The sequence below is a fragment of the Lineus longissimus genome, chromosome 4, assembly GCF_910592395.1.
Source record: "Lineus longissimus chromosome 4, tnLinLong1.2, whole genome shotgun sequence".
NCBI classification, from domain to species: Eukaryota; Metazoa; Nemertea; class Pilidiophora; order Heteronemertea; family Lineidae; genus Lineus; species Lineus longissimus.
Genome location: NC_088311.1, coordinates 7,299,795 through 7,312,485, shown reverse-complemented (window position 1 = coordinate 7,312,485; position 12,691 = coordinate 7,299,795). Strand labels below are relative to the sequence as shown.

General features: G+C 41.0%; 1 protein-coding gene across 19 annotated transcripts in view; it reads right to left on the bottom strand.

The window, feature by feature from the left end:
• LOC135487134 (uncharacterized) overlaps positions 1–12,691 on the bottom strand; it is a 155,322-nt gene that overhangs the window by 93,215 nt on the left and 49,416 nt on the right. For 17 of the 19 annotated variants that reach the window (XM_064770550.1, XM_064770533.1, XM_064770552.1 and 14 more), the window contains 16 exons: positions 12,584–12,595; positions 11,116–11,279; positions 10,274–10,478; positions 9,890–10,018; positions 9,605–9,682; positions 9,061–9,222; positions 7,952–7,972; positions 6,452–6,556; positions 5,576–5,671; positions 5,178–5,300; positions 4,710–4,856; positions 3,177–3,331; positions 2,602–3,046; positions 1,732–2,222; positions 1,159–1,324; positions 20–331 (listed from right to left, as the gene is read on the bottom strand). In XM_064770550.1, coding sequence (XP_064626620.1) covers positions 20–331; positions 1,159–1,324; positions 1,732–2,222; positions 2,602–3,046; positions 3,177–3,331; positions 4,710–4,856; positions 5,178–5,300; positions 5,576–5,671; positions 6,452–6,556; positions 7,952–7,972; positions 9,061–9,222; positions 9,605–9,682; positions 9,890–10,018; positions 10,274–10,478; positions 11,116–11,279; positions 12,584–12,595 — 2,811 coding nt within the window. The remainder of the gene's footprint in view (positions 1–19; positions 332–1,158; positions 1,325–1,731; positions 2,223–2,601; positions 3,047–3,176; positions 3,332–4,709; positions 4,857–5,177; positions 5,301–5,575; positions 5,672–6,451; positions 6,557–7,951; positions 7,973–9,060; positions 9,223–9,604; positions 9,683–9,889; positions 10,019–10,273; positions 10,479–11,115; positions 11,280–12,583; positions 12,596–12,691) is intronic. The other 2 variants (XM_064770536.1, XM_064770534.1) reach the window with 2 other exon arrangements.

Below are 12,691 nucleotides of genomic sequence, written 5' to 3'. Positions count from 1 at the left end.
TGCGAAATTGTCAACTCACCAACACAATCTTTCCTGTCTTCTCCAACAGAGCTGTAATCATCTTCACCCGGTCGCTGACAACAGTGATCAAGTTCATGTACTGCCGATTCAACCCATCCAAATCGCTCTCCACCTGCTCGATCGGGGTATGGTATTTGGCACGTTTCGTCGACGGCATCGTCTCTGCAGTCTGCGGTACGACGTCTCCCATGGCGTTTTTGTATTTCTCCAGGTGCCTGTTGTAACACTGCGCCTCCTGTACGAACCTGCCGCCACATTCATTGACCTTCTCAATGGGTGACTTGTGATCGTGGAGTGTGCTGTATAGTTGCTGGATAGAGAGGACAGGACGGGTTGTTAGGAAGAGAGGAGTGTTAGAGAAGAGGAAAGACCGTCAAGAAACATGTATAGAGATTCCTTTTACCTGTAGTTATCTAAGTACGTGAACACTTTCAACATCAATGCTAGTTTCCTTTAGAGCAATTATGGATTAATGGTCTCTTTTTCTTGATATATGATTGAGAATTCACATGAGAATTCCAAAACATCAATCCCGTCTTTTTCAGTTTTAGGATTTTCTTAAATTTATACTTCATAAAAGATTTCGAAACACATGATTCAGTAGCTGCCCAAAAAATCATGTTGTTTTCAAAAAAGAAGAGAACTTTTACAACAATTATTTTCTCCAAGAAACGAGCATCAGTATGAAAGTGTCAAAAGGACAAACGATTATCTATTGACTGATTTTAATCAATCCTATTACGATTACTAATTAGACAAACAGGTTTTTAGACAAAAGGAATTCAATTTACCACACCACCAAAGGAAAGGACAAATTCGAAGAAATCTTTCTTCTTATTGAGGACAAACTCGGTGAGAACAACCAGTGGAACCAAACACACTAATTAAACATTTAAACAAAGCGTGATGACTCGGTACATGAAACAGTCATTGCTGAAAACAGATGGCAGTAAACTTCATCAGTTATGAAATGAATAGGCAACATGTTCATTAAAGGCGCTATTGTTGCTAACCGACAAGAACTGGAAATTTACCGATATCAATTTTACAGCGTAACTGCACCTTCCAACCCAAACCCACAAGGCTGTAACAGTGTAAGGTGATTAGGAAGACACACAGACAAAATGGACGACTTACCAGGGTTGCTTCTAACATCCGGTTGAGATCAGGGCTTGGGAGATCGTCCTTTACCCTCGGTTGTGTGAAGACTTTGTTCTCCATGCTGGCGACCCATTTCTTCTCTGCTCGGATGCCGTTGTGGTATGGGGACAGTACCTCATCGGCAGCCTCAGCTATATGTAACCTGGAAGGAGTGACATAGAAATATGTCGCTTGCCCCTTTAAAAATGTCGCGCAAAGTAACAAATACAAGATCAAGGATTCTCAAATCAACTCTTTTGTGGATATACCGAAATTTGTGATTCAGATTCCACAGGGCAAATGCCTTTTACTACAAAATAAGCACAATTCAAATAGTTTAAAATTGAAAATTGAAATAACTAAATAATGACTTTATTATTAGAATTTTTTTAATGTCTGGGATCTTGTTTTTTTAACCCTCAACATATTTCATGAGTATCAAGCATGTTTTCAAACCTTGATATATGGCCTTTAAGTCATGATTTTGCAAAAAACAAACATGATTCAAGGGGTCATTCAAATCAAATCCACTATTCAAACAATCTGAAAAATCGTAACTATGAGACTTACCTTTCAGAAATGGCATGGACAAGTCTCTGGTATCTCTGACAGATTCTCTGCGTGTCTTTGGTGAACTTGTCAATGTCTGGATGACTTGTGACACCTGGACGACCATGTTCCACAAATTTCCTCAACGCCACAAGATCATCACCGAGCTGTTCGAACAAATTCTGGTGTTCTTGAGCAGCTGCGAGAGTGTCCTTGAGTTCTTGTATGACGAGTACGAGTACAGCCCGATCGGAGGACATCTTGTCTTGTGAGAGGAGAATCGTTTCGAAATCAATAAGCACCCGGTCGGCCTCCTCTAGGCCGTTCAGCAGAATCTCTGTGGCTTTTAACCTTTCGACGTAAAGATGTGACATGGACCAAAGTCTATCCCATCTCTCTGTAGCTTGCTGGTACCTCATATCTGATTGGGGACTTTGTACTTGCAGGCTACGATAAGCTCTCTGGATAGAATCTATAAGCGGTTCATGGTTCTGGAGTTGTGTTTCAAAATCCTAAAGGAAAAAAAGGTCAAACTGCTGTAGACACTAGGGGCGAAATTGTGTCTATAGAAACTACTCGGTTCAAACAGGGACTACTGATTCTCAAAAGTGAACTTAAAAAGTGTCAGAAATTTCTACTGCTACGCATTTACCAGTAAATTTCAGCAGCAAACTTAATATTTAGTCTACCGCCAATGAAACATTAGCAAATTCTACAACTTTTATCGCATTTCACAGTTAACAATATTTTGATTGTTGTAGAGGTATCTTTGATGAATGCCAAATCAATTAGCAACCCAAGAATGATAATTATAACTTTTGGGTAAAACAAATTTCAGCGACCTCAACAACTTGAACCTGTAGTAAAAGTGTTCAGACTGCGAACGCTAACCTTGTGTTGATGGACCAGACTTTGTAGCATATCCATGTCTCGCGGGACAGCATCACGCTGGCGGTTTGCGAGCTGCTGCTCCAGACCTTCAAGAATCTGTCGGAGCTGGTCAATCTGTTCGATCATTTGGCGCGAGGGGGACTTCGCCATGTGACCTTCCTTTCCTGACCGATCCGACAAATCTTTGAATATTTTGTTACACTCTGCCATTTCTTGCCGCAATTTCGCAGCATCCTGTGGCGAGATGTCACTCTCTGACAGCAGTTTATCCGTATCTTGATTCAATGCCTTGAAAATGGCCTCTCTTTGGGATGGACCGAGTGCCATGAATGTTGGAAGATCCCAATTCTTGACGACGTCGATGGTGGCAAAAATCATGTTCTTCCGGAGTTGACCTTGGCGTTGGCGCCATATTGAGATGAGACTATCGAACCGCTTCTTTAACCTGGAATCAAAATCAACATCATATAGACTGCCTTTTTTTCATTTATTGGTCGCATTTTTGATATTGAGACTTAGGCAGGGACCCGACCCGTCTAAGTGAATAGAGAGTACAAACAAATTTGCCAACCTACCTGTTTGCTGTGTCTATGGCCTCTTGATTTGGTGGTGGAATGAGTAAACAGACTGCCGGCACGAGGCCCTCCTGACCCGAGGCATTCCGCACCTTCCACTTCACCTGCTGGCTGTTGTCTAAGAGTAAGCAGTCTTCATTCTTGGAGATGCTCATCTGAATGGAGAAAGTGACATTTAGCAAGGACAGTTGGTGGTATTACCACACACAACTAACACATTGAAAAGGTTGTATTACTCCCCTCAACTATCACATGCTGAATCACACAACGCTTCTAAGATGAAATGGCCAGGGCCATTGTGCTCACCTCATGTGGAGGAAAGATGGATAAAGAGCATGGTATTGTGTCATGTAGTGTTAGGTTTGATGTAGGTCCAAGCAATTACAATTTCCCCAAAATGGCCAATTTACATAACATTCGACCTCTGTGACCTTGAAAAGTAGGTCAAATCAAAGAAGACCCGGGTGACACATTGAATGGTTGTTAGAATTAGATGTACCTATGATATAAAATTGGTGCCAATCGGGCAAGTCATTACTAGGAATAATGGCACTTTGAAGAATTTAGGATTTGGCCCCCTCCCTGGAGGCCAAACGGCAAATCAGATCGCACCAAACTTCGGTACCTGAGATCACCTGACCAAGGGGTACATGTGTACTTAATTTGTGATCAATAGTCATTGCAGTTAAGAAACGTGCCATAGTTACGGCCTGACGGCGAATTTACGCCATTTGACCTCTGTGACCTTGACAAGAAGGTCAAATTAAAAACCTGTGTGACATATACTGTATGGTGGTTAGATGTACCCATGATATCAAATTGGTGGCAATCGGGCAAGAAGTTAAGGAATAATCACATTTTTAAGGTTTTTGGATTTTGCCCCCTGGTGGTCAAGTGGTGAATCATATTGGACCAAACTTCGGTCCCTGAGATCACCTGACTAAGGGGTAAATGTGTACCAAATTTGGTATCAATAGTCATTGCAGTTTAGAAACGTGCCATCGTTACATCCTAACGGCCAATTTACACCATTTGACCTCTGTGACCTTGAAAAGGAGGTCAAATCAAAAACCCGGAGGATATATGATGCACCTTTGCTAGAAGTACCTACCATATTTTTTTCAAAATTTCCCGACTACTATTAAGGGAGATATTGCATATTTTCACTTTTAACGTTTGGCCCCCTGGTGGCCAAACCATGAAACGAATCGGACCGAAACTTGGTCTCCAAGGTGTCATTACATAAGGGTACATGTGTACCAAGTTTCAACTCAATAGCTCTAACAGTTACGAAACGTGCCCTGCTAACGGACGACGGACGACGACGACGACGACGACGACGACGACGACGTCGACGACGACGACGACGACGGACGACGGACGCCACGGTATGGGATAAGCTCACCTCTGCTAAGAGGTGAGCTAAAAATGCCAGCAAGGTTTCAGATTTACAAATGATAATGGGATGCCGGTGGTCAGACAGATAATACTTTTCCCCCCTCATATCAGCCCCAAAAGAATCGCCCGACTTACATTCAGTTGCTTATATGAGCAGAGTGCAGTAGTTTTGATAGGGGAAGACATTTGCTTTCTTCTCAACTTGAGTGGAATAATTTCGGTACTTTTCTCATTGAGGGTGTCCACTAAGGCCTTGTACTCATTCAACATTTCTCGAAGTTCCTGCAAAGAAGCGTAAAGATGGTTTAGGAAGTCACAGATATGAGAATTGAAGAAGACAGACCTTGTTTCATATGACCCATCACAAATGACAGTTAACCTCCAACAAGAGAATGGATTTCGCCTTTGATTTTGGCCAGTAGACTGGAAACTGACAGCCCAACTTAGAGGGAACAAGAGTCGAAACTGATTGTCAAGTTCATCAACCAAACAAGTCTTTGAATCTACTGTCAAAATTAAAAAGAGAGATTGAATTTAAGAAGAACACATAGATTTGTTCTCTAGGAACACCAAGTTCGCTTTTTGTAATTTCTTCCAACGTACCTGCATTTCCCGCATCAGTTTCTCACCCTCGTCAAGGTTGACATCATCGCGTGCGAAATGAATACTTAATACATCCTCTTGCCTCAGCATCCAATTCTCACAGTTACGGCAATCTTCAAAGAACTGCAAACAAAACAACGAGTGAAAACTAAGCTTGTTTAACTCTTCCTCATTACTGATAGCAAACTGGAGATGTCAGACTTCTTCACGGGTGGTGTTACCAGCCAACTGGAGAGGTTTGCTGCCGAAAACTGCATTACGACGGCAAGGTAGGCTGACCAGATACACTCAGCATAGTAGGGTGGTTTTGGCCCCGATAGGGTGTCACCTCCTTAAGCCCAGGGAGTGTCTTTTACCTAACTCCTCATTAGCATGTCATTTGTCATGGCCGCACTTACCTGGTAGTATGAAGATGCATATTTGAGATGAGTTTCTAAGCACATGGTCAGCTGTAACAGCCAAGACCATTGTGTTTGCATAGCTTGCATATAAGCCTGAAATGATAAACATGAACATTTTACAAAAAGAAACAATCGCTCCAGTTGCTGCAACAGGATTAGTCATTACATGTATTACTTTTTTCTTGCTGAAAACCCGAGTTGACTTGGAATTGTATAATACATCATGATCATTCTGAGATGCCCATTGGGGAGCTTGCCATCTAGTATCAGGATCGAGACCAACCACCGATCCAAGGCCGGCCTTTTGTTAGCCACCAGCCATAGAGGACAAAATTAGTATAGTGCCTCCTCAGCCAAAGCTGCCTGGCCCTTTCATTTACAGAAATCCTGACCATCAGGATTGGACTCCAAAGTATGTTGGTATCTACTTACCACACTCGAGCATAAACTAGTCTAATACTACTTTGCTTCAATACTGAAAGATATCTAATATCGACACATTATTCATCATGCCCATGTTAATCGGTTCAATCCATCCCTCATTCAAAAAAAAGTTCCAATCCCAACCTCAAGCCTTCAAAGATAAAGGGTGATGCAAAAAGTATCAAGGCATCGTGATAATTTGACGCATATTTTGAAGCTTCTGCAGGGAAAGGATTCTCGAAAACTTAACTCGATAACAAAATTTGCCAAAATTGCCGTCGAGTCAAATTAGCAATCACCAGTTCCTCCTGCAATGTTTTAAAATCACCCTCAATCCACGAAGTGTTCAAACCTCACCCAAATTGAATTTCAATTTGACCCGAACCTGCCCTGAACCTTCCCAACCTGCGGCTGGGATTGGGATGCTGTTGCTGAGAGAAGCGCACGTACCTCTATCGTCTTGGATGCTGGATGTCTGTCTAGTACCAAGGCCTCACCCTTGTCTTGCACCTTGTTGAACTGGGATTCACGATTCTCGAGTTCGCTCATTAGAGCCTGGAAATCGATTGTGACAAGATAGTTGAGAAGGAGGAAGGGTGCATCTAGGGAAACCAATCAAGGGCCATTTTGAATGATGAGTATGATGAGTAACGCTGTGAATTGCTGATAAGTGTGACGGGATCCCAAAACCAAAATTGAAATCCTGTATTCAGATATGAGTGATCTTCATTACCTGATCCATTAAAGACTTCCTGCTTACTACAGACCTGGACATTGGTGACCAGCTTTTTGCAATCTGGTAGGCAATTTGGTAGCAATTCCAAGTTTATCTGGTGAAACATGTTCAGATCAAACACTTTGAACTGTACACTCTATCTAAAGATGCAGGACATAAACTCAAGATGCAACAGTTTTGCTTGTTAGTATCGCAAAAATTATATTAAAAATTTTAAAAGATGACATGAAAAGCCGACAGTCTACAAACAAAAAGAACGTGAGATCATTCTGACATTGATGAAGCTTTATTGCTGTGCAGACGAGCAATTTTGGTTGCTGCGACCTATGATGCAGCCAAGACAACATGACGATTATGGTAGGAATCCGGCTGCTGACCGGTTCAATTGTAATCACTTGTCACATTCTCATGGCTGCATCGCAGAAATTAAAATTGGGGCTTTTCACTCAGGGTGACGAGACAATGGATTTGAAAGAAATTTTGGAAAAAACTTATATAAATCTTGAATAGAAAGCATGGACATAATAAGGGCCAAAATCACACAAACGAATTTCAGTCTAAACAGTCATCATATACTGAACACTGGCTGGGAGCCTGCATGTAGATCTTTGCTAGATCACCCTATTCAGTACATGAATGCTGCTCAGGGAACAACTGCTTGCATGACTTCAGTTTTTATGTTAGTTTGCAAATAGAAGGCAGAAATCCCATTAGAAAATCTGAAAATGGACATGTGCTGAAAAGTTTAATGCGTAGAAACTATCTATCAACTTAGCTAAACAACATTCAAGGCGGGGTATAAGGTGTATTATTGATCAAACCATGCAACCTTTTCGAGACATCGATATGTATTTCAAGGAACGCACAATCCAAAAGTAGATGCAATCATCAGATACAAATGGAAACGCCATTCTAAATAAAGAGGGACACAGGCGATTTACATTTAGTTTAGACACAATGCCGGTCGCAAAAAAGGAGCAGACTGACCGATCACACCAAAGAATTTTCCATCGCTCTTACTGTCCCTTTTGTTTTTATAGCACTCTGATGTCACGTTTAAGGGCAGCAAATAAGACAAGAGCAATTATAATGGAAAATAAAATTGTTTTATACAAAAGTGATGAACATTACAATAGAAACGACAAGAGGAGCTCAACAACATATCACAGACAACAACATGCAAAGTACCAGACTAAACACCATAAGGTGCCCACCTTAAATTGAGAATACCCGATCTGTTGAGCAAAAAGGCAAAGAGAAAACAGTTGATTTGAGAATTATGTCATAAAAATTAAAAGAAAAATATCTTTAAGGAGGATGTACAGTTGATTCTTAAAGTCATTCAGCCCAAAAAATTACTTTTTAAAGATGTCAGATTGAATTTTGACAGAGTTCATTCAAAGCTTTTGAAGAATGTAAAAAATTTGAAACTCCAGGTTGTTTTATTTGATTAGAGTATCACAGCTGTAAGTGCAGTTACAATGGCAGTTGTGGATGTCACATGTCAAGACGACCATGTTTTAATGTATGTTTAAGGTGCTGAACCAGTCAAGACCAGTGCGTCAACAACGTCTGCCTGAGGTCCTTGTAGATTCAGTCAAGACCATTGTGTTAACAATGTCTGTATGAGGTCTTGGGAGAATCAGTCAAGACCATGGTGTTTACAATGTCTGTATGAGGTCTTGTTCAATTCAGTCAAGACCATTGTGTTAACAATGTCTGTATGAGGTCTTGGGAGAATCAGTCAAGACCATGGTGTTTACAATGTCTGTACGAGATCTTGTTCAATTCAGTCAAGACCATTGTGTTTACAATGTCTGTATGAGGTCTTGGGAGAATCAGTCAAGACCATGGTGATTACAGTGTCTGTATGAGGTCTTGTTCAATTCAGTCAAGACCATTGTGTTTACAATGTCAGTATGAGGTCTTGGGAGAATCAGTCAAGACCATGGTGATTACAGTGTCTGTATGAGGTCTTGTTCAATTCAGTCAAGACCATTGTGTTAACAATGTCTGTATGAGGTCTTGGGAGAATCAGTCAAGACCATGGTGTTTACAATGTCTGTAAGAGGTCTTGGGAGAATCAGTCAAGACCATGGTGATTACAGTGTCTGTATGAGGTCTTGTTCAATTCAGTCAAGACCATTGTGTTTACAATGTCTGTTTGAGGTCTTGACATGTCCTGGTGCAATCACTGATCCTACGACAGAACCAAACCCGTGACACAACCAGCCACTTAGCAACTGACAGCCGTACGAAACAAAGCTGCAGGAGGAACGCCCATGAAAGATGAATCAAAAATGGCCAACACCACCTAACATACCTCATAGTACTGTTCCGTTTCGCCCATCTGTAGCGCTTGTGAGCTCCAGTCGCGTGAAATCTCAATCTCTTCTTTCTCGTTCAACCACATGAGTTCCTGTGTAGCTGCACGGATGAATTCTTGTAATGACTGGAGACTCCTTAGTCTTCCACTTGAAGATGTCTGAAAGGACGAACGCAGAAACATTTCACATGCTTATGTATAAAAGCACGCATCAAGTCAAGATTACCCCAGAAGCTCTGTGCCGAAAATTTCACAGAATTGATGTTCTTTTACTTCCAATCACATTTTAACAACCAAACACATGGCATTCTTGGCTTAATAACACAATCCATCCTAGAAGTTAGTTTCGGTGGTCATGCGTTTTTTGGGGGCTATATATAACATCAGAGATCTTCACCAACAAGACAAAATGAGGAGGAGAAGTTAGGAAGCCCTTTTATTTGACGTTTACCACATCGGAACATGACACATCTGTACACAGAGGATTCCCTCAGCTCTACCAGTAACTTCCGCGTCAAGCGAAACAAGCAAGTCTACTTACAGTTAGATTCGAATATGCAGTTTCTAGCTTGTTGAGCATGTCAGTGTATAGTTTCTGTTCTTCTGGTGACAACGTACGCTGAAATGAACAAAAGAAATTTTCGCTAATTAAAAGATATGTCAAAAAATGAGATTGATAAATCTCTTGTACCAAAAGCTACAGTTGATGCTACTTCTTATTCTTCTGCGTTTGCTGTGCAATTGCCACGCGGGACCAAACTAGTTGTCATTAATAGAGAAGATGTCCTTAATAGAGAGGTGTCTGCTAATCGAGGTTCCACTGTACCTTGTCAGCCATGCACTTCTCCATCCTGGGCTGGAACTCCATGATCTCTCTGTGAACAGGTTGATGTCGTGTGATCGCCTCTTGCACGGACTGTAGGTCAGATCCGTAATCAGTTTTGTCAACAACATTCTGAAACGGATGAGGCAATGAAATTGACAGTGGAAAGAGAATTCCGACGATTCATGTCTTGCTAATTTATGAGGGCGTTTCCCAAATGATTTCCTTGATCTGTCTGATAAAACCTTCCTTTGAAATGAGCTCTTCTATTTGCTTCTTCTAAATGTGACAAATCCTTAAGTGGTATACTTCCCAGTTTTAAGACATAGCTGGCCCTGAAATGCTCCTAAATGTCCCAAAATCTGCAATACCAACTATTCATCATACCAGTTTGTCTTGTATCCAATCCAAGCACTGCTGTAGTTTCTTGAACACCTCATTCGTCTCGACGAGTCTGACTTCCGTTATCACCTCTTTTCGTCTCGTGATCGTTTTGCCTTCCTGAACGTACGTCCTGGCCGTGAGTTTTTGGTAGATGTCATTTTGTAACTTGGTCCATAGGCTTAGCCACCGCTGGTGCAACTCAAAAATCCTGTAACAGTAAAGAAAGCACTGTAGATAAGAACAGTCTGACCACCTAACCTGATGCTCCAAGTGGAGCATAGTTTCCGCACAGGTTTCCTCCACACCCTCCGGTCTGGACAGATTTCTCATTTGGTATCAAGGGCTTCTCATGTGACCACTGTGTCCCTCTGACAGCCCAATGCTCTCAGACGGATTTCAATTAAGAATTCAGTCATTCAGATGGATTCTGATTAAGAATCTGGTCATTTAGACAGATTCTGATAAGGAATCTGGTCATTTAAACAAATTCTGATTCAAAATCCGCTCATTCAGACATAATCATGATTAAGAATCTGGTCATTTAGACAGATTCTGATAAGGAATCTGGTCATTTAAACAAATTCTGATTCAAAATCCGCTCATTCAGACATAATCATGATTAAGAATCTGGTCATTCAGACAGATTCTGATTAAGAATCTGGTCATTTAGACAAATTCTGATTCAAAATCCGCTCATTCAGACATAATCATGATTAAGAATCTGGTCATTCAGACAGATTCTGATTAAGAATCTGGTCATTTAGACAAATTCTGATTCAGAATCGGCTCATTCAGACATGATCATGATTAAGAATATGATCATTCAGACGGATTCTGATTCCTACCTTTTGTATAGATCGTCAGCTTGGTGGTATCTGCCATTCTTTAGCGTCTGAACATCACTGAACATGTTCCTGAGCGTGGTCTCCTCCACTCTCAGGGAATGGTCAATTGCATCACAGGTGTGCTTAGCGTCTACTGGGTGGAGCCGTTCCAGACGGCCTTCCTCCTGAAACCCAAAAAAAATCAAAATTCAGGAAATTCTGAATAGATATCATAAAGCAACAACCTGAACTTGTTATATGCGGGGAGACTCCTCACACGCTCTCTCCCCACCTGCACCCAAGCCAGTATTGGAATCTTCAGGCGGAATTAACAGTTGACAGTTAACAGACATATCACACCAAAACCAGGCGTATGTCGTTCTGAGCTTGGTAGGTTGAGACAGACTGGTTGTTCATTTCACTGTTGTTCGCCTTTTGTTATTCTGAGCATATATCAACATCTGCCATTTTCTCCTGATGTCATTAAGGCTCATCTTCTGCGCGACTTGCACCTTCTTGAAAATTGGCTTCCAGATAGCAAATTTGAAACAAATTTGACTGGCATTAAAATATTTTGTAGCAAGATGCTTTTATAATTACAAATCTTTTTCAATGTGATACAGGAATGTCAACTCTTTTTGTGAGGCTATGTACTGCAAATCTAGTTCAGTGCCCCGATGCTAAAAAATATGTTGACCACCACCTCAAATGCTAACATATGAGATGAAGCAGGATAACTTGGATAATCAGTAGATTATTATAGGACTTGTTAGAGCTAGGGTAAGCCAACCTTGGTGGTTGAATTTCATTGGACTAAACCCCAAGTGATCAAAACTGGTACTGTATAAAACAATCATCAATGGTTTCTTATCAAACCACACACTTTGCTTCCGATGGTCTACTTTGGTCTTTAGTGCCCTTTTCGACGACATGAAAGATAACTGTTAGTCTCTCTACATGTAGCTATTTCAATGTTTTCATCATTTGTGCCTATCTGAAACCCCATCACCCAAGGCGAAAATGTACAAGGAATGTATGATTGTAAAACCAGTGGAAATACAAAGCAAGCAAGAGATTGTGACAGAACTACATGTACCAATGAACTAGTCTGTGCATGGATTTGCAGGGAATCAACGGCCACTGACTTCTAGACTAGAGCCAACTACACCTGCATGGCATTTACTTTTCAGTTAGATTTTAGAACTGAGAAACCACACTGTTACACCAGAAAGACCCTCAAATCTTTACCGTTATCATAACAATCTCCCCACAATTTGCAATAATTATAGCGATTGGAGAGATTTAAGGATAAGACTCGCCTTTTACAGAAGCATGAAAATGATCGCAAAGGAAACAGGTCCATACAACTTTAGCAGGAACGAAATAATAAACAGGCTAGTCAGTTTTGATTTGATAAATTCAGACTGGCAACCAGATTAAGCAGAAATCTAGTTTGTTATTAGAATCAACCTTTCCACCAAATGTTTACCTTTGCAATAACCTAATAAAGAAAAGTAAGATTGTTGAAGTATAAAACGAGCAAAAGATGGCCGAGGACAAACACGCAACAAGATTACTGACCACCGTTGCAGAACAG